At 32.0% G+C, this 21701-nt stretch overlaps 1 protein-coding gene and 1 long non-coding RNA gene across 2 annotated transcripts; one reads left to right on the plus strand and one right to left on the minus strand.

The window, feature by feature from the left end:
• The first annotated feature begins 388 nt into the window (after positions 1-388).
• LOC143056910 (uncharacterized) lies at positions 389-2796 on the plus strand. Its single transcript, XR_012972560.1, has 3 exons — positions 389-907; positions 1661-1729; positions 2491-2796. It is a non-coding gene; the product is annotated as an uncharacterized LOC143056910 (long non-coding RNA).
• Positions 2797-4894: 2098 nt separating this feature from the next.
• On the minus strand, positions 4895-21454 carry LOC143057526 (uncharacterized). Its single transcript, XM_076230838.1, has 6 exons — positions 21403-21454; positions 10841-11056; positions 9258-9324; positions 8442-8605; positions 6900-7027; positions 4895-5056 (listed from the first exon to the last, which is right to left on the minus strand). The coding sequence occupies exons 1-6, from the start codon at positions 21452-21454 to the stop codon at positions 4895-4897; spliced, it is 789 nt and encodes a 262-aa protein (XP_076086953.1).
• Positions 21455-21701: the final 247 nt, after the last annotated feature.

Genomic DNA, 21701 nt, shown 5'->3' on the forward strand with positions numbered 1-21701 from the left:
TCTATTTTAGCCATAGGAGCTATGTTTCTTGACATACAAGGAAATGAAATATAAAATTTATACTAGATACTCTGAAACTCTGAAACTCATTTAGCCTAAGTTTGGCTGAAATTGATACAGCAGTTTCATAAGAGAAGATTTTTTAAAGTAAGTCAACATGATGAACAAATTGTGAAAAAAGTCTTTAAAGGGCAATAACTCCTAAAGAGGTCAATTGACAATTTTGGTCAAATTGACTTATTTGTAGATCTTACTTTGCTGATCATATTTGCTGTTTACAGTTTATCTTTATCTATAATAATATTCAAGATTATAAATGACCAAAAACTGCAAAATTTCCTTAAAATTACCAATTAAGTGGCAGCAACCCAACAATTGGGACAACATCCCTAATGCGCCTTGAAATGAGGAACTCAAAAGTCATGTGTAAAGAAAAAATCTCTGTGTAGTGATATTGGACATGTTTCTATTTTTAGCAAATGACTGAACTTAATTATTTGTGGTGATTAGGAAAGTAGAGGAACATAGAATAAATGTGTAAAAACTATGGAGCTATTGAATGTGTTCAAAGTATTAAATTTTCAAAGAACTTATTGTGTTAAAAAGGGGATATATTACCACAAGGAGCCGCATCACAACAGGATGTTCGGGGTTTGCTAATTTACGGAAAAAGTAATCTCACTTCGTACCCCGAAAATTTAACCACATATGTGAAAATGTCACAGCTTCGAAACAAGCTATCATACATATCCAAGTTAACGATATGGACTGAGCTACAGGAAAAAACGTTACCATTACCGCCTATGTAAAAACAATTAAAGATTTTGACCCAAATTAGAAGCTCAATTCCAGAGGTTGTCAGACTGATTTATGGATGATTTCACCTTGTACACCACCGAAAATGATGGTAAAGTAGTTTTTTATTTATACCTAGATATTATAAATTGTTTAAGATAAATCTTATTGATAAAGATCAGCAAAAACTCAAGAAAATTTTCGCTTTTAAAATGCATTACTAGCACGGGGCTGAACACTTGTTTTAGGCACAATCATAAATTTGTTTACTTCCGAGAGATCCGAAAGGAATGTGTTTACTACATTGAAAAGGCAAGAAATAACTTTTAAATATTATTAAATTGTAAGTAAACATGACACAATATAGTCTTTGTTATGTAATATCACTCTGGTCTACAGGAATACCTGATAATCAAGGGAGATAACACACTTCATACGAGTAATGTGAGATTCAATATCGCATGTGCCTTTATCCAATGATTTGACCCCTGGTCAGTAGATATCATATGCACAAAAACACAGACAAAAACAGTTACATGTTTTTAGAAAATCATGAATTATTATTTTAATGCACATGAGCAAAACAAAGGATATTGTCATTTCTCAGTGAAAAAGGGGGAGGGTCAAACCTTCTTGAAAACAATATTTCTGCACCTATTCAACTATTACGCTACATTTGTAGTTAGCTACTACCCATGGTTCTAATACAAAAGGTTTAAATGAAGGTGGCTAAGCCACAAGAGAGAAGCATTTGTCTTTCTTTGTGATTAAACTTTCAAGAATAGATTTTTCTCTCTCAATAATACTTATGTATTTAAATCAAATGATAACACAGCCTGAATATATTTTTTTTGTCTTATTTCAGTTCCAGACATATCATTATTTTTCAACCTGAGATGGCAAACTAGAGGTTTTAAAAAGTCCTGAATAACTGGTAAGCATTTTGTTTTATTAATCAAGCTCTAATTGTTTATTTCTGGTATTTATGCAATTGAAATTACAGTCGGAATGTTAAAAATATGCTAATATGAAAACTGTTGCTATGGTCTTGGTATTAAATGAAAAGGCTTAGTTACAGATCGTTTGGACTCAATATTTCGAGTTAAATCTTGCGGCAACTGTTTCTCACGTAACACTGCAAACTATATTTAGCGCTATTTTGATCTGTCGTTATTTCATGATGCCATAATACATGTGATGTCACAATGTTTCCGTTAAGACCTCATGTGGATTTCTCACTGATAAAAGGTTTTCACTGAAAAACATGTAAAAAACATTTTTTCTCAAATGGAATTATGTGAAAGGACAAGTTTTGAAAATTTGCACTATATTGCACTCTAATTATATGATACGGATGACTTTCCCAGTAGTTTAGAGCGGTTTCATCAGTATTAAATACAAGATTACCACTAGTAAGAATAATTATTTTGGTGTTGGTTTTTTTATAAAACCTTCAGTTTTGCATAATTTCTCTGTCAAAATGCACTTTAAGGCACAAGAAAATTTTATAGAATGCTTTATCAGGGTCTGTGTATTGTAATTAAAGGTTATAATCAGAAGTTTTGTCCTTGATTTGACTAGTGGAGGTAATCTGGAAGAAATTACTTATACATACTCATTGTATTCAAAATAAATGAATATAGCGACGAAAGTGTCATTGCCTTATAGTGCTAAAACAACTTTATTTTTTTTCAGAAATGGACAAAAATACAAAGCTTTATTCAGAATATTATACCGATGAAGATCACATAAAAATATTTGGAAAAATCAGAAGTATGGATTACAATATGGGACAACATCCCTAATGCGCCTTGAAATGAGGAACTCAAAAGTCATGTGTAAAGAAAAAATCTCTGTGTAGTGATATTGGACATGTTTCTATTTTTAGCAAATGACTGAACTTAATTATTTGTGGTGATTAGGAAAGTAGAGGAACATAGAATAAATGTGTAAAAACTATGGAGCTATTGAATGTGTTCAAAGTATTAAATTTTCAAAGAACTTATTGTGTTAAAAAGGGGATATATTACCACAAGGAGCCGCATCACAACAGGATGTTCGGGGTTTGCTAATTTACGGAAAAAGTAATCTCACTTCGTACCCCGAAAATTTAACCACATATGTGAAAATGTCACAGCTTCGAAACAAGCTATCATACATATCCAAGTTAACGATATGGACTGAGCTACAGGAAAAAACGTTACCATTACCGCCTATGTAAAAACAATTAAAGATTTTGACCCAATTGGATGTTTGATTCATCTGAAAATTTCAGGGCTGATAGATATTGACCTAATGAACATTTTTACTCCATGTCAGATTTGCTCTAAATGCTTTCGTTTTTGAGATATAAGCCAAAAACTGCATTTGACCCCTATGTTCTATTTTAAGTAACGGCGGCCATGTTTTTTGACGGATCAAAAATCAAAGCACACACTTTGTGCAGGATAATCTAAGGAACAACCATGCTAAGTTTTAACCAAATCCAATCAGTAGTTTCAGAGGAGAAGATTTTTTAAAGTTAGCAAATATGATGAACAAATTGTGAAAAATTGTCATTAAAGGACAATAACCCCTTAAGGGGTCAATTGACAATTTTGGTCATATTAACTTATTTGTAGATCTTACTTTGCTGATCTTTTTTGCTGTTTACAGTTTATCTTTTATCTATAATAATATTCAAGATAATGACCAAAAACTGCAAAATTTCCTTAAAATTACCAATTAACTGGCAGCAACCCAACAATGGTTTGTTTGATTCATCTGAAAATTTCAGGGCTGATAGATCTTGACCTAATGAACATTTTTACTTCATGTCAGATTTGCTCTAAATGCTTTCGTTTTTGAGATATAAGCCAAAAACTGCATTTGACCCCTATGTTCTATTTTAAGTAACGGCGGCCATGTTTTTTGACGGATCAAAAATCGAAGCGCACATTTTGTGCAGGATATACTAAGGAACAATCATGTAAAGTTTCATTCAAATCCATTCAGTAGTTTCAGAGGAGAAGATGTTTGAAAAATTGTTAACGACGACGACGACGACGACGGACGCCAAGTGATGAGAAAAGCTCACATGGCCTTTTAGGCCAGGTGAGCTAAAAAGTTCAATTATATCAAATTTGCATCTTTAGCTACTTTTTCGATAACTCAGAATAACAAATATTGCCATATTTCTTAATTTGCATATTAAAGCATCATATCAAACACTGCAATATTTATGGTTGTCTTCTATTTAACTTATACAGAAAATCTGTTATCATGACAAACACTCCAAAAAACAAAATCAATATTAATGAAAAAGTATAACATTAGCAGCCAAAATAATGATTTATTGTCCTGTTATCATTTGAAGGATGTTATTTGATAGATTTATTAAAGATTTTAATTTTCTAATTTAACAATTCTGAACCATCAACATTATTTAGAAACAAAGCTTACCCCAATTATACTTCATGAGTATAAATGACAACTCCAGGCCCTCAAATCCATATCTTAACACAAAGTTACAAAAATCTATCTCCATATAGAAATTAAAAGCTTTATTAATAACTTGTCCAAACACCTCTACAGAAAAGTCAACACAAGCATCAATACGCTGACAGTTTGAAGACAATGAGTAGTATATATGATCTTGAAGTATACTATTGGTGATTTCTGGCAAAGTCCAAGTTATCCCATCAATTTTGCAATCTATAAAAATATTAAAAAAAAAAGTGTTCATGTTTCAAGTAAAAAATTGAATAGTTTTATTTTTTAGTAATTAAACATCAGAAATTTAAATGATCAAAAGAGCCTATTTAGCATACCTGTAATCTAGATCAGTATAAGATTCTATAAATTAAATAAAGATTCCAACTGTTTGCAAGTAATCAGTCCTTTTAAGTACTAGTTTTTTAAAGTTTTCTCTTTTTGCCTTTTTTGCTTGTTTTAGTCTCATCTTTATTCAGGGACTCCTTTACCAGTGTTTACCATCAATCTTTTTTGACCCCTTAATTTTACATTTGGGATTTACACCTTTTCTGTATAATTGCACAATAAACAAATAGTACATGTAAGTAACCGCAATCAACTGCACTAGTATACATTTTATTTTACATTAAAAACACTTACTTTTGTCATCATCAATCAATCTTTGAACTCTTTCTTCTCTTGTACCTGTATCATTAAGACCTCTTGTTATCAGTTCATCCATTACTTGTGTATGTGTCATATTACTTGGTCTGAAGCAAGGTTCAGTTGTGGTCAAGTTGTCAATTATCTAAGAGAAAAATATGACATGAAGATATTATCAAGGCAAAGCTAAAAACTTTGCATTAATAATGACTACATAAATGTGCCCCAATAGCTTTTAGCCCATCATATTCCCTTTATTATTGTAGATCCTTTAATTATGCATTACTTGTCTTGTAACCTAATTTTTGTTCAAATTTTCCATTTTTTAAAGGGGCCCTAGCTATGACATAAAGAAACTAGAGGCTCTTTAGAGCCTGTGTAGCTCACCTTGGTCTATGTGCATATTAAACAAAGGAAACAGATGGATTCATGACAAAATTGTGTTTTGGTGATGGTGATGTGTTTGTAGATCATACTTTACTGATCATTCTTGCTACTTACAATTTTCTCTATCTGTAATGAACTTGGCCCTTTAGTTACAGAGGAAAACATTTTGTAAAAACTTACCAATATTTACCAAATTAAAGAAAATTGTTAAAAAATGACTATAAAGGGCAATAACTCCTTAAGGGGTCAACTGACCATTTTGGTCATGTTGACTTATTTGTAGATTTTAATTTGCTGAACATTATTGTTGTTTGCAGTTTATCTCTATCTATAATAGTATTCAAGATAATAACCAAAAACTGCTAAATTTCTTTAAAAATTACCAATTGGGGGGGCAGCAACCCAACAACCAGTTGTCCAATTCATCTGAAAATTTCAGGGCAGATATATATTTACAAAATAAACAAGTTAACCCTTTGTAAGATTTGCTTCAAATGCTTTGGTTTTTGAGTTATAAGCCAAAAACTGCATTTTAGCCCTATGTTCTATTTTTAGCCATGGCAGCCATCTTGGTTGGTTGGCCGGGTCACCGGACATATTTTTTAAACTAGATACCCTAATGATGATAGTGGTCAAGTTTGGTAGAATTTGGCCCAGTAGGTTTAGAGGAGAAGATTTTTGTAAAAGTTAACGACGATGGATGACGACAACGAACCACAGACGCCAAGTGATGAGAAAAGCTCACTTGGCCCAAATAAAAAGTCATGTTGAATGGATGTCAGGCAGCAACAAACACCATTCAAAATAAATACAGGTTTAGATTCAGATTTTCAAAGAACCCTATATATATTCAATTTATGTTGAAATCAAACACAGTTTAATTTTAGACCCTGATTTGGACCAACTTAAAAACTTGGCCCAAAATCAGAACATATTCTTATTAATAAACAATATAAGCTTAGTATTCAAATGAGTTTACCATAGAAAATAAAATAAATCCAAAATGTAATTTTTCATTAGTACAATGCTTTTAAAAATCCAAAACTTATCTGTTATTATCTTCAAAATATCTAATATTGAACAGAACTATTTATACTGTCCCACAGAGCTTATCATCATAAACACTTAGGAAACAGAACATTTTCAAATAAATCTGTCACCTCAATTATATATAATTCTGTGATTGGTATTTACCACATGCTCTGATAACCTGTGAAAATTATTTACACTTAGTGTAATCAAACTTTATATCTGTAATAAACAATTTCTATTCAAAGAAAAGAACTCAATCTTATAATAAACATCCCTTTTAGCTACTGATAGGTCTACAACACAACAACAAGAAAAGCTAAAATTGGGAAGATTAAACTTGACCATCACTTGGTTACAGAAACAACATATGTAAAATTGATTTTTTTTAGTCAAAAGCGTTTCATGTTAATGAATGGATACTGTTTGGAAGCTGTTGCCTGCTCATCCGCCATACATAAGCATTAAAAATAAAAGACACCTAAATGTCAATACTTGTTTCCAATTATATATGTTTTCATTTCTCATTCTATATGTAACTCCCAAACTTAAATATCATATTAAACTCTTACCTGATCTAAGTCCAACTTTTCAACCAATCTGTCTTTTGTTGCTTTAAAACTTTCTTTTAGACCAGTTTTAGGTTCCTCACTAAATTTCTCTAACATTTTGATGGTATTGAATGAGCTTTTGTAATCAACTGAAAAAAATAGTATATTATCACTAGTAAATCTCAAATTATTCAAGTAAAAGTATAAAACATTTCAATCATGCCAAATAGTTAAGAAGACATACTGTTACTGGACTAACCCTACAGAAATGGTTTCAGTTTTGGCAATCCGTCTTTCAGTTTAAGGGAATAATAAAAGATTATAAATTTCATAATTTGCTTGGAAAATAATCTTGCAGAAGAGTCAACAAGCTACCAACATGTCATCTCTACATTTTCTTATGAAATATGGCTATTTCAGTAACCTTTGATCTTTTGACAATTGAAATGGCCCAGAAAAATTAACCTGTAATAAGAAATTTATCTCTTCATAATGCCAAGATTAAAAACATTCCTCAAAACTAAGTGCCTTTCCTTTTTCAGAATGTTATTAAAGTTATATAAATAGCTGCGCCATGAGCGCATGATAAGCCCACCGTCTTGTGTGTGAATCTTTATGCAATAACCATAAATAGTTTCTGACATACGGCACGACATGTGAAAAACACCCTTTTTTAATAAAATTTTAAATTATCACCAAAAAGTATACAGATCTTCAGATTAATAAAACTAAGAGGTGTGTACAGTTTTAAGCAATAACCATAAATTGTTTTTCAGATACAGTGGGACATGTGAAAACCCCCTTACTTTTTTAACAAAAAACTTAACAGCTCTAAATTAAAATTTTGAATCATCACCAAAAAGTATATGGATCTTTAGATTAATACAACTAAGAAGTTTGTAAAGTTTTAAGCAATAATCATAAATCGTTTATGAGATACAGTGGGACATGTGAAAAAAAAAAACCTTTTTTTTTAAAATACTCAATAACTCAAAAACAAAATTTTGAATCATCACCAAAAAGTATACAGATCTTTAGATTTAATATAACTAAGAAGTGTGTAAAGTTTTAAGCAATAATCATAAATCGTTTATGAGATAGGGTGCGACATGTGAAAAACCCCTCCCCTTTTTTTACCAAGCACTCAATAACTCAAAAATAAAATTTTGAATCATCACCAAAAAGTATACAGATCTTAAAATTAATATAACTAAGAAGTGTGTAAAGTTTTAAGCAATAATCATAAATAGTTTTTGAGATACAGCGCGACATGTGAAAAAAACACTCCTGTTTTAGTTACAAAGTCATAAAGCTTTTAATTTATTTTCACCAAAAAGTGTACAGATTGTTTGTCCACCATAAGAAACAACTATGTTAAGTTTCATGAAATTTGGACAAGTTATTCTCAAGTTAGAATGCAACATGTTTGCGCCGGACAGACAGATAGACGGACAGACATTTGTATACCACAATACATCCCGTCAAAATTTAAACGGGCGTATAAAAAAAGAAACAGAAGGAAAGAAACCTTAATTTACTTAAATAGCTGTATAAATAAATTACCTTCAGGCCAAACAAATTCTCCTCCACCATCAAAAGACGGGAAAGGGATTGTTGCATCTTTGAGGAAGTCAATGTCCACTAGACAATTATTAACATCATCAATACTACAAAATCCTAAACCAGCAGTCAAAATAAAGGATGCATCTACCAACCTTATCTCCACACTAAAATTAAAAATTCAATAAACATTAAAACTTTTCTTTTAATTTGACCCTTAATTACTCTTAATTCTCATTCTGAAAGAAAATGCAATCATTCATTTTCAAAGATTATTAAATTTAAAAAAAATCATTCCTATAATAAAATAACACAGGCACTTGTGTCAGAAAAAATTTCCTATATACCTTAATATATCACAAGGTACTTAACTTGCATTTTAGAAAAATGTCAGGCTGAGACGAAATTCCGGTATATGCCGCTTTCTAGGCTGTCAACCCCACTAAAGCTTGTTATATTGAAAATCTAAATTGATTTATCTTTACAATGGTGGATAACATGCCTACATTTGTTGTCCGAATCATCTGTAGCAATCCTATCCAAGTACCTTACAAGACCAGATGGATGGACAGACGAATGAACACCCAGTATTTCCATGTTTCAAGTGTAACAAGTTGTGGGGACAATATTGTGTTGTCCTGGAAACAAAAATATCTAGTTTTCACAAATATAAAACCTTAATTCTTGCATACCAGTTTTATTACCACTGACTAGACCTAAGAATAGGTGAATCTGAGATAATTTTAATACTTTTGTTTGGTCCATTTGACTTCTGACTTAACAAGTTCAACTGCAGTAAGTTTTGTATTTCACTTTTACCTTAAAATAATTTTGAATCCACAAGCAACAGGAACTACGATACCAGTATCTATATCTTCCTTTACACCTGAAATATAGAAGTTTTTTTTCAGCTTGACAGGCACTAGAACAATGGCATCATTTCAAATAATTTTTAATACCATTTTAGACTAAAGATTATTTGACACAGATAAAACCAAGTGTTAAGCTCTTGGTGTTTTTTTTTTATTTTGTTGTCTTTAGGTAGCTGTCTCGTCAACATGTACTACACACTTCCTTTTATCAGGTAAAGGAATAAATTGCCTAGAGATCATGGGTGATACATTGAATTTTATTACATATTTTCCCCTACTGAAGAGTGATGAATGTTAGCTTCTATTGTTTTTACAACATATAAGGGCATTACTATAATCTAAGGATCATTTAGAAGGGTCTCATTTAGATGGATTAGGCATTAGTTCATAGAAATTTTTAACTAAGAACTACTTTCACTCAAATCTTTTTTTGTATGTAAAAAAGAAGCAATTAGTGACAAATCATAATAAACTGTTATCACAAAGATATGTCTCACCCTTTTATAATTTTGATAATGCAAATGTTGAAATTAAAATAGCTTTGACATGCAAGTTATGCAAATATTCAATGTTGATGAACAATGACTGAAGGTACATGCGTGGCTCAACAATCTCCGTGAAAATGAAAAGTGTCAATGCTAATACAACTGCATACCAAATATCATTGACTTATTATTAGTTGTTCCCTTGAAACAAACCTAAACAGAAACATTAACTTGTAAACTCTGAAAAAGTTGCAAAGTCAATGAACCGTGATGAAGGGGTGGGGCTATATAATCTCCAAGGAAACAATACTTGCAAATGCAAATAAATTTGCATACAAAATATCATTGACTTATTATTAGTAGTTCATCTTAAACTGATCTTATCACATACTAATCCATGTAAACTAAGCAACAGTTTCAAAAGTAAATAGACCATGTCTGAAGGAGGGGGGTCAAATATTTTCCATGGAAATGAAATGTGATCTTGCTCATACAACTGAATACCAATTTAAATATTGGCCTACCACTAATGGTTCCCCCTTTTACTGACCTAATCGTAAACAAATATCGTACATAAAAACTTAACCAAATTTTCAAAGTCAATAGACTAAAGGGACAGAGCCAAAAAAACTCCATGAAAATGAGATATGCCAATGCTTATATAACTGCATACTAAATATCATTGACCTATCGCTAGTGGTTCCCCATAAACTGACCTAATCACAAACTAATACATGTAAACTAAACAATAGTTTCAAAGTCTACAGACCATGACTCAAGGGGGAAGGGCGGAATAATCTCCATGGAAATAAGATGATCCAATGCTTATACAACTGCATACTAATTATCATTGACTTTCTCCTTCTGGTTCACCATAAATTAGATCTAATCACAAACTAATACATTTTTGACGCCGCCACTGATACCACTCTGCTGCCACCACGGGCGCTTCCGCTGCCGTAAACAGCATACCACAATAAGTGAAAAAATTTCAACTTACTGTGCTATTTCAAAACTGTATCATAAAAAATTTAAAAACTATTACCATCACTCATTGATCCCCTTCCAAATGAAATAGTTTTCTTAAACTCATCTACTCCAAAATGAAAGTCAATCTTGTCAGGATCAAGTCTAGCATAAACTTTGACAGATCGGATGTGCATAAACAGTTTGACATTAAGGCAGCACTCTATACCCAAACACATAGAATCAATAGTACAATACACATCTGACGGGAGCAAGGCTGATAGAAGTGGACATTCTGAAAATAAAAGTATTCATAATTCAAATACAAAATACACAGATGGAAATTTATAAATGAAATGAATATCAGGAGTCACTATAAAAACTAAAAAAAGTATTTACTTCTGGTGTTGCGTCACATTCTTAGAGATATATTTATTTAGATTCTACCACTGCATATTAGAGTGTGGTACAATATTTCTCCAATAGACAGTTAAATGTTTACCTATTGAAAGATTTGGAATGTGACTTGTACATGTTTTTTTCAAATGACTATAAAATGCTCATGTTTAACTGGTTTTTGAGTGGAGCATCAGTTTATATGTAACTTCATCATAATGTAATGGTCAATTATTTTTTGGTGACATCCAACTCGGAAATTCAAAAGATAATGCAAGAAAATTTGACATCATAACTGAAATTTGACAACTATTAGAACTGAAATCAATCGTAGTGTATGTTGATTACAATAAAAAATAATCAACCTGTCGGGAAAAGTATAAAGTACTAGAACACACCCGTGATATCGCGGGTCTGTGACTGAATTTAAAGTACATAAATATGCGTAAGCCTTATTTTAGTATTGGTATTGTCATCTGATAAAGTCATGCCGATTATAAGATGTACAGTTTTCTCTTCTTTCAAAATATCTGTTTGAACCCGTCTACCTGGTACTTATCAATTATTGGTAATATTAATTAGTTAGAAAACAAAAGGGCCTGGAATGGAGTACTTTTTAATCAACAGCATTGTCCTGTAGTAGTTATAAATAAAGTTGAATTCTTTGAGGGGGAGGGGCACGAAATTGTCACAGCTTCTTTTCAAACTGGCCAATAATTAATTAATACCAGCGTCCACATGCGTGATTTATGAACTTTTCGGTGGGTGTGTAAATATTGACACCTGTGTGTAATGGGTCTATGCAAAAGCTTTTATGTAAAATACATTTACATGTTGATTGGAATAGTACAAATTTGTATTGGTTTATAATACAATACCGATTAAGATCGAATACCAGGTGAAACTTCTGATCTGTGTATTTGAAAAATAAGTACAGATATATAATGTTGGTATACATCTATTTTTGGGTATCTCTTCATTCCAAAATACAGTACTCCCAATAACATTTCCTGTAAATGTTTGTTTTTTTCAAAACTGTCTTTTTGTGAATTTATTCAGCAACAAATTAAACTATTTATTTTTTTATCACTTACAAGATATGTTTTTTAAACAGAATGTCATATTTCATCCCCCTCTTATTTTCAAGGGAAATCATCAATTTGTTTTACTCCCCCTCCCCTTTCCCCCGGTCAAGGAAATTGAATTGACATTTCCTTATAAATAATCATTAATAAAATGTTATTTGATTTTCGTTAAAATTTACTTTGTAACAGAATCTAGGATTTATACATTTCTCTAAAAGCCCAAGCATGCAGTTATATTTGTTTTTTTATTTTTTTTTGTTTCAATTACCATGTACATGTATGAAAAAGGTCACCATTTATAAGGATATGAAGATGTTTTACAAATTAAATATTAGAATAATGTGCTAAAAAGGAAGTCTGGAGCGAGGCCAAGAAAATACAGATAATAGAATATAGACATGATGAAATTTAAAGAAAATATTGATTGATTGTTGCATGGTTGTTAAAAGTCCAGTGGCAAACATTTGATGCATGTTTAGGACGAATATAATAAAGATCAATTTGGCAGGAAAATAAAGAAAAAAGTGAAAAAGTGAAAGAATTAAAACATATAAAAATAAAGAAACAATGATCTGAACCCCCCCCCCAAAAAAAACCAAAACCCAACAACAAACAAAACAAACATAAAACCGACTCACACTCGCATATATATCTCTCTAAAAAAAAAAATTGGTTCATGGTGCCCCCCCAGACATCGAGGTCCTGGATCCATCCCTGTTTATTGCGTTTGCACTGTATAATCCTGACCTTCACATAATTCAAGATTATGTGGAATCTGACATTGTTATTACCGAAAGAGTTTTCATGGAGTTTCACGAGAAGTCTATCAATGACATGTATATTACCAGAGAGTAACGAATGTTATGTAAATAAAAGATCCCCATAGAAACCATGATAGAGGATTAATAATGACAAATAATCTTGGATATATAAAGTTAAGGTCAGGATTATACAGTGCAATCACAACATAAGGTAGAACAGTACACAGGGACTCGGTTAGCAGATTAAAATTTTGTAAATCAATGTTTTTAATTTATTTTTTATTATTTCCTGTCTATTTGCATTACTATATTAACGTATTTAACGTTGCCATCACTATTTCTTTGTTTTCTGGCAATGTGCAGTTTACTATCCATATCCATATACTGAAAAAACCTAAAGGGATCTAAGTCGCCATCTTGAATTGCCTTCCCTACTTTAGATAAAAAATAATTAAAAATATTAATAAATTACTATATACCTTACAACAGCCCTCATTTTCTTCCGAAATTATTCTTCTATCACATGCATATTTTGATTTGTGGATTAACAGAACCCTTACGCAGTTTCAGTTGCATTCGTGTCAGAATATTCAAATTTCCCGGCGAAAGCAACGTATCATTCGGAAACTTCCGGGTTGATGCGTTTACTACAACGATAAATCCTTATAAACAGACGAGTGCTGTCCCCTGATTTATTATTACATATCGAGTGCAAAATTATTAACCATGTTAACGAATAGAACCTTTCTTCAAACGGGGTAACATAAATCATTGACTTTTTCGTAGACACATCAATAAAATGAAGAAGTTACTTAAAATATTGACACGTTCAATGGGATTTATAAGGTTTACTAACAGTACCAGGACATAAAAAAGGGGGAGGGCCGGTTGGTAGGTCAACTTGGAGTAATACTTTGAAAAAGTATATTAACTTATCATACATGCATGTATGAAGTTCAATCAGTAGGCCCCTTTTCCATATACATACATACTCCACTGATTATATAAGTGTTGTACTGCATAAATCCATGATTTGAAAAATATCGGGACGATGTCAGAAGATCTCAGAAATACAACCCGATAGTTTGGGACAATCATTTGATATTTTCAATGGGCGGAAGCATAGGAGGATAATCTGATATTGAAACAATACATGCACTAACTGTTCAAAAACTTTTTTGTTTGAAATTTAATTTATATGAAGGATATCTTGGTGTGGCGTAGGTATGAAGTTAGGGGACAGCACTCGTCTGTTTATAAGGATTTATCGTTGTAGTAAACGCATCAACCCGGAAGTTTCCGAATGATACGTTGCTTTCGCCGGGAAATTTGAATATTCTGACACGAATGCAACTGAAACTGCGTAAGGGTTCTGTTAATCCACAAATCAAAATATGCATGTGATAGAAGAATAATTTCGGAAGAAAATGAGGGCTGTTGTAAGGTATATAGTAATTTATTAATATTTTTAATTATTTTTTATCTAAAGTAGGGAAGGCAATTCAAGATGGCGACTTAGATCCCTTTAGGTTTTTTCAGTATATGGATATGGATAGTAAACTGCACATTGCCAGAAAACAAAGAAATAGTGATGGCAACGTTAAATACGTTAATATAGTAATGCAAATAGACAGGAAATAATAAAAAATAAATTAAAAACATTGATTTACAAAATTTTAATCTGCTAACCGAGTCCCTGTGGGACAGTATTGATGTTTTGAAAAGATTTTTGATTCTACTAATTGAAAAACGTCGTCAAATAAATACAGTTGCTAGTTTAAAAATTTTCGACCAAAACATGGTGTCAATTTTACCTGACAGCGACTATAGGTAAGAATTGAAGAAATATATATATATATATATCTCTAATAACCCCCAAATTCAGTAACTAAATAATATCATGGTAATTTCCTACGTAACCTCAAAATTAACTTTGATTTTTGAAAGTCAACGCTGGTGAAATGAATTTACAAATTTTGACAACCATGCACCTACCATGTTAAGACAAATGTGCTTATCACTGCAACACTCTTGAAAAAAAGTTCCACTTGGGTATATACGTAATAAATATATATCGAAGATTAAAGCAAATCTTTATGCACATGGAGTAAGTAAGGTGAAATACATCAAATACATACTATTGCTATTTGTAAGAAGTCTTTTAATCATCTGATCTCTACTTCCACCAGTCTCCTGCCCTCGTTCTAATAATTCCAGGTCTAATTCATCATCAGTGGCTTGCCAAGGGTTGAAACAAGGCTTGTAGTTTATTAGTCTCTATAAAACAAGGCAAAACTGTGTTAGAAAGAAAATTCTAAACACATGCATGTAACAAGGTAATGATGTCCTGATTGACAGTAAGACTGAAGGTTACACTTTGTAAATACAGCTGTTTCTCAAACCACGCCTCTTTTGGGGAGATTTAGAATATTCATAGAAAATTAATTTTGTTTACATACTGGTTCCCAGTTATGCTCTCTGTGTTCCATCTCATAGAGATATAACTTGGGAATGTTACCAGTAAATATACATGTGCATATTGTTTACATTGAAATCTGTGGTAACCCTTCATTCGAGGTAGGGGTAGTTAGGAAAGTTAGTGCTAGTTTAAACTCTGAAAAGTTATGGGCATATAAACGTTGAAAATATGCTGCACAGCCCTATATTTTAACCTTTGAAAAAAATTGTAGTACATATGAACTTTCAATTCTAGGATAAGCTTTTTTTTCACAACTTCATAGTAAAAGTGGTACAGTTTTAGCCCTAAAAGGATTTCCTATGGGAAATTGCATTGTCAATATTTACAGAAATGCAACCTATAGTTAATAGTTACATGATATTAATGTAGATCATTAGAAATGTACTGTTGGCATGTGGCTGAAAACAGTTGACACAAGTTTTCGGGTAGAGGTGATTTGTGAAATAGAAACAAATTCAGAGGACAAAAGAAGAAAACAGTAAACTGGAATACTTTTACTGCAGCATTAATGCAGACAAAACTAAAGGCTCCTAAAAAGCAAACAACAAAATTTAAGTGTCATTATTCATTATATTGTTATTTGTATAAAGTGTGAAAAAAATATTAAGGTGGCTCGGGACTATTCGACTGCACATAATTTCACACATGAATTACAAAAGTATTTGTCGTAATTTTTTTTCATATTTTGATTGATTAGAAATATTAAATCATTGTAGTTATGTGACTAATAGAATATTTTCGTTATTATCGGTATTTTTTAAAGGGTCAAAATGACATTTCACCCATTTTTACCATTTTCCCGCCAAAATTTGGGTTGTAAGGCAAAATTTTTTTTTTTCCTTATCGGTGACCTATGTTTTTTATTGGCTCATTCTTTGAAGCTGTATTCCAGCTTTTCATATAACAGTTTTGGAACAATTGTCATAGAACGTTTTTTTGATATTCCGAAAAAAATATGTCAACACCTCTATTTCCCCTATCATTTCATTGAAAAATGGTCCCTTTTACATACCTGTTTAAAAGTAAAATTTTGAGCTTAAATGGTCCGTGACCCCCTATTTTTTTTCGACCAATTTGATTCATTTTCTTTAAAGAATAAAATAACCAAAAATACGGCACTTCTGATAGAAACTTCGAATAGCTCGAGCCACCTTAAGTGGGTACAAATTTTCATAGGTTGAGGATAAGTTTTTCGTAAACATTTGATTTCGTGTTATATCAAAGTCTGCATAATGTAAATTGTATTGCTTGAACATTGAAATTGGAGGTAAGCCTGTACCAAAGAAATCACCAAAAAGAATTGGATACAATATGATACCTTCAATGTCATAATAAGTCCTGCCATCTTCTCTTTTGATTCATCCATTTTAAGCTTGTCAAAAAAGTTAATAATTGATCCAAGCTTTACTTTCTTAAGAGAGAACTTTTTCCGAAAACTGTCAGCTTTCCTCAGTAAAACACTAAACGCATCTACAAAAAAGAAATAAGTATACTAAAATTCTGAATAAAAATATTGCTTAAAATTTGGTCAGAAATCAACTTTTTATGAATATATTGAAAAGATTGTAAATATATTATTGTGTACAGGTTACACAATACTAGGTTATGTTTTATGAAGATTGAAAGATGACCAAGTATTGTCTGACCAATTTAAAAAGTTTTTACACCTTCAAGTGATCTTGCAAAATTATCCTTATAAAAAGATTTGCCATTGGATGAGAAGGGGCGAGTATATTCTAAAATTGAATAAATACAATATCCCATGCAGTTTTGTGAGTTGATTCCATGTATTTTCAACTTCTTAGAAGATAATTACTGCTTCAGGTAGTTCATCAGTAAGTGATGGGTTTCTCTTAAAAGAAATTTTAAGGTCCTAATGAATAAACTGCACAGAAAACAATAGTTATTGTATTATTCAATGGGACATATAGAACGACACGAGGTTCAAATACATTTACCAAGAGGAGATGATTAAGTGGAAGAGTTTTACTAAGTTAACAATAAAAGTGGTCAGACAGTTTTCATGTCAATAGACAGAAGTTAGAAATCAACATTCTGAATTCTTTTTTTAAAACAGATAATATCCAGTTTCCAAATTTTTTAAATAAGTAAAATTTAAACTTTCAGATTATTTTGATTCATGCATATTATATTTGTTTTGATTCTTTACCTTTTATGTTGAAACTTGAACTACTGCCACCATTTCCGTCTACAAATTCTTTAGACCAGTCGTCTCCATTAGATTTTGGAAATTGCTTCTTAAGTCGGCTATAATAACTTTTAGAATTATCTGAAATCAAAATTATTTTTTTTTTAGATTTTTATAATCCAACTCATACATATAACAAGATGTCAAAGAACAAAATTTGAATGAATTAAGATGTGAAATGACTGTTAGCCACACAACAAACTGACTCACAAAATCAAAAAAGTAACCACATACTATTTCTGGACTTTTTTGATCCAGTAAGTTAATCAAAGAGCTTGGAAGCTCTGAGGTGAGGAAATAGCCATTTTTCACTTTTTTGGGGGGGTATTTAGAGAGTGAAAAATGCTAGAACAGCTAAGCTAGCCACTGTGAAATATTTTGAATTTCAATATGGCGGTCAATGTCAAATTATTTAAAGTCTTTAAACTTTATTAACAATCACATATAACTAACTAAACTGCTACTAAATTTACAACAAGAGTGCACATGCTGAAATGTCTCGCCTGCTTTACTGTATTCAATTAAAACTGTCATACAAGTGGCAGGTTTAGTTAGCTTTAAAACCAGATATCTTCCACCATTTTCTACGCAAGAAAATGTCTGTTAAAGTCAGGAATATGACAGTTGTTGACTATTAATTTGATGTGTTTGAGCTTTTGATTTTGCCATTTGATGAGGACTTTCCGTTTTGAATTTTACTCAGAGTTCGATATTTTTGTGATTTCTTTTTTCAAACCATACACCAAATAATGTTGGCCACAGAAAAAACCTGATGGCTCATACTGAATATTGATTGCCATAATTAAAAATTGACTTAATTAATGAACCATGATAATGAGTTTAGGGTTTGATTAACCTTATCAGACGGACATGTGCACATGCATACAATCATGCCTTACAACAAATAAAGTTGACCAATGGCTTACAATATTTGAAAAGTGGACAAAACCATGAAAACTTGCCAGACAAACATATCTAACAAGAGTGCACACACTGAAATGTCTCGCCTTCTTTACTAATCATTGATATTATGTTGATAGTCCTAAGTATAAAGCTTGATTACAACTGTCACATCAACTTAACATTAACCAAGATAGCTAAACAAAGACCAATGAACCATGAAAATGAGGTCAAGGTCAGATGAACCATGCCAGGCAGACATGTACAGCTAACAAAGTTTCCATACAACAAATATAGTTGACCTATTACTTATGGTTTAAGAAAAATAGACCAAAACACAAAAACTTAACACTGTGCAATGAACCGTGCAATTAAGGTCATGGTCAAATAAAACCTGCGGGACTGACATATAGATCATAATATATTTCCATACATCAAATATAGTTGACCTTTGGCATATAATATTAGATAAAAAGACCAAAACTTAAAAACTTAACTTTGACCACTGAACCATGAAAATGAGGTCAAGGTCAGATGACATCTTCCGACTAGACATGTACACCTTACAACCATTTCATACAACACATACATACCTGCCAACTTTCACGATTTAGGCGTGTACTACACGATTTTGACCCTCTGTCCCGATTACACGATCGTGATCGTGAAAATAGCCAAAAAACACGATTTTAGTAAAATTTACACGAAAAATATTTTTGTTCCCGATTTTGAACTTTTGAAAGTTTTCCCAAGGGAGACAAATCGTGTCTGACAAATTTCATCCAATCAAAATTTAGTGATCATGCATTCACCAGTTGATTAATGTCGGCATAGTAAACAATCAAAGAATCGAAATTTTGAGTTGTTTTTTTTTTTAGCTTGGGTGTTAAATTTATAAAAATTGGAATCATGATGGGCGAGTTATCACTTGCAAAATAGTTCTGTCACCGCCTAAGAAAATAAAGAGTGTTGCTTCGTGCAAATACTTAGAGAAATGGGAGAATGATGTCAAGTACAGGGGCTGGTTGTCTAAATCAACGTTAGGATTGTCACATGCCTTTTGTAAAAAGAGCTTAATTTTTTGAAGATTAGAGAAAAAAGGGGTGAAAATTAAATGTTTACAGAACAACAGAACCCCCCCCCCCCCCCTTTTTTTCCATTCCAGACTCTCATATATTGTTGTTTTTTTTTTTGTTATTAAATTATTAAAATTATTACTTTTTTTTTAATTTCTTGACAATGTATCAGACAAACATAAAGTCATCTTACTGGTGTTTATCTCAACAAAAAGAATACAACAATCAAACAATTTAAAAAAAGATAGGTTATAATAGCATCTTCAACTATCACCCCCCAAAAAAGAAGTATGTCAGACACTTTTAGGAGCCAAATCATCACACGAAAAAATGCCGCGAAAAATTCTACCCTCAAAAATTGTGCCGCGCACAAAAACCCCCATGGCCATTTTCAAAAGTTGGCAGGTATGCACATATAGTAGATCTATTGCATAAAGTACGAGAAAAACAGACCAAAACACAAAAACATAACTATAACCACTGAACCATGAAAATGAGGTCAAGGTCAGATGACACCTGCCAGTTGGACATGTACACCTTCCAGTCTTTCCATACACCAAATATACTAGCCTTTTACTTATAGTATCTGAGATATGGAGTTGACCACCAAAACTAAACCTTGTTCACTGATCCATGAAATGAGGTCGAGGTCAAGTGAAAACTGTCTGACGGGCATAATGACCTTGCAAGGTACGCACATACCAAATATTGTTATCCTATTACTTATAATAAGAGAGAATTCAACATTACAAAAATTTTGAACTTTTTTTTCAAGTGGTCACTGAACCATGAAAATGAGGTCAAGGACATTGGACATGTGACTGACGGAAACTTCGTAACATGAGGCATCTATTTACAAAGTATGAAGCATCCAGGTCTTTCACCTTCTAAAATATAAACCTTTTTAGAAGTAAGCTAACGCCCCAGCCGCAGGATCACTATCCCTATGTCGAGCTTTCTGCAACAATGTTGCAGGCTCGACAAAAATAATTCCAATAAATACACATATAGTGACCCTATGGCTTAAAGTATTGTAGATAGGATCCAAACAGGAATAAAATGCTTAGCTGAGCACAGCCTGATACGATAGCTGAGGTAGTACCCTGAACAGTTGGTGTAAATTTGGACACAATATTGAAGCTTGATACTGTCTGAATTTGGACTGTGATCAAATTAATTTTGACATAATATAGGTTTCTGACACAAAATAAATGCGGTCAAAGATCTTCAAAATCTGTTGTGCTCTGCAATTGAAAAATTTGAAAAAAATATATGAGCCCTTTTAAAAAATTGAAAAATAAATGGGGAATTTGTCCATGAGAAACAGACACCACCAAAATTCAAACTTGATCTGTGTTTTGTGGTAATAAGCATTTTGTATAAGTTTCATAACATTATGTTGAAGCAAACTAAAGTTAGAGAACAGAAACCAACTTTGAGACAAAGGTAAAACTTAATACCCCTCCGCTACGACAGGAGCCAAACTCAATCCCATCCTTCTTTTTGTAGTATGGAACCTTTTAGTACAATTTAAGAGAGATCCATACAATGAAACACAAGTTATTATTTAGAAACTAGATAAATGCTTGTTTTTGGCCCATTTTTTGCCCCTTACTCCTACATGTTTGGGGCACTTAACAACAGAGGGACAACAGATGCCATACGATGGATGCCAAGTGAGGAGAATAGCTCACTTGGTTAAACAAAAGAATAGCCAAGCCTATAGATAACATACCTTTTATTCTTTTAACATCTGTACCTGGAGGATCCCTCTTTAACTTTGGCATAGTTTCTTTATGAGTATTTTTGTTGCGCATCTTACGTTTAACCTTTTTCAATTTTTTACCAATTGCACCAACAATTGAACCTGCTTGTATAGTATTTCCCTAAAATCAGATAGCAATAATCCAATATCATTTTGTAGCTTATTCTAAATACTGAGAAACCAGGATTAAAATTTTGCATTCCAGTAAACTTTTTGGTCTACAAAAGACTCATCAGTGAAACTGGAATAAATAAATTGTGTCAAAGCGA

The sequence above is a fragment of the Mytilus galloprovincialis genome, chromosome 13 (assembly GCF_965363235.1).
Source record: "Mytilus galloprovincialis chromosome 13, xbMytGall1.hap1.1, whole genome shotgun sequence".
Classification (NCBI taxonomy): Eukaryota; Metazoa; Mollusca; class Bivalvia; order Mytilida; family Mytilidae; genus Mytilus; species Mytilus galloprovincialis.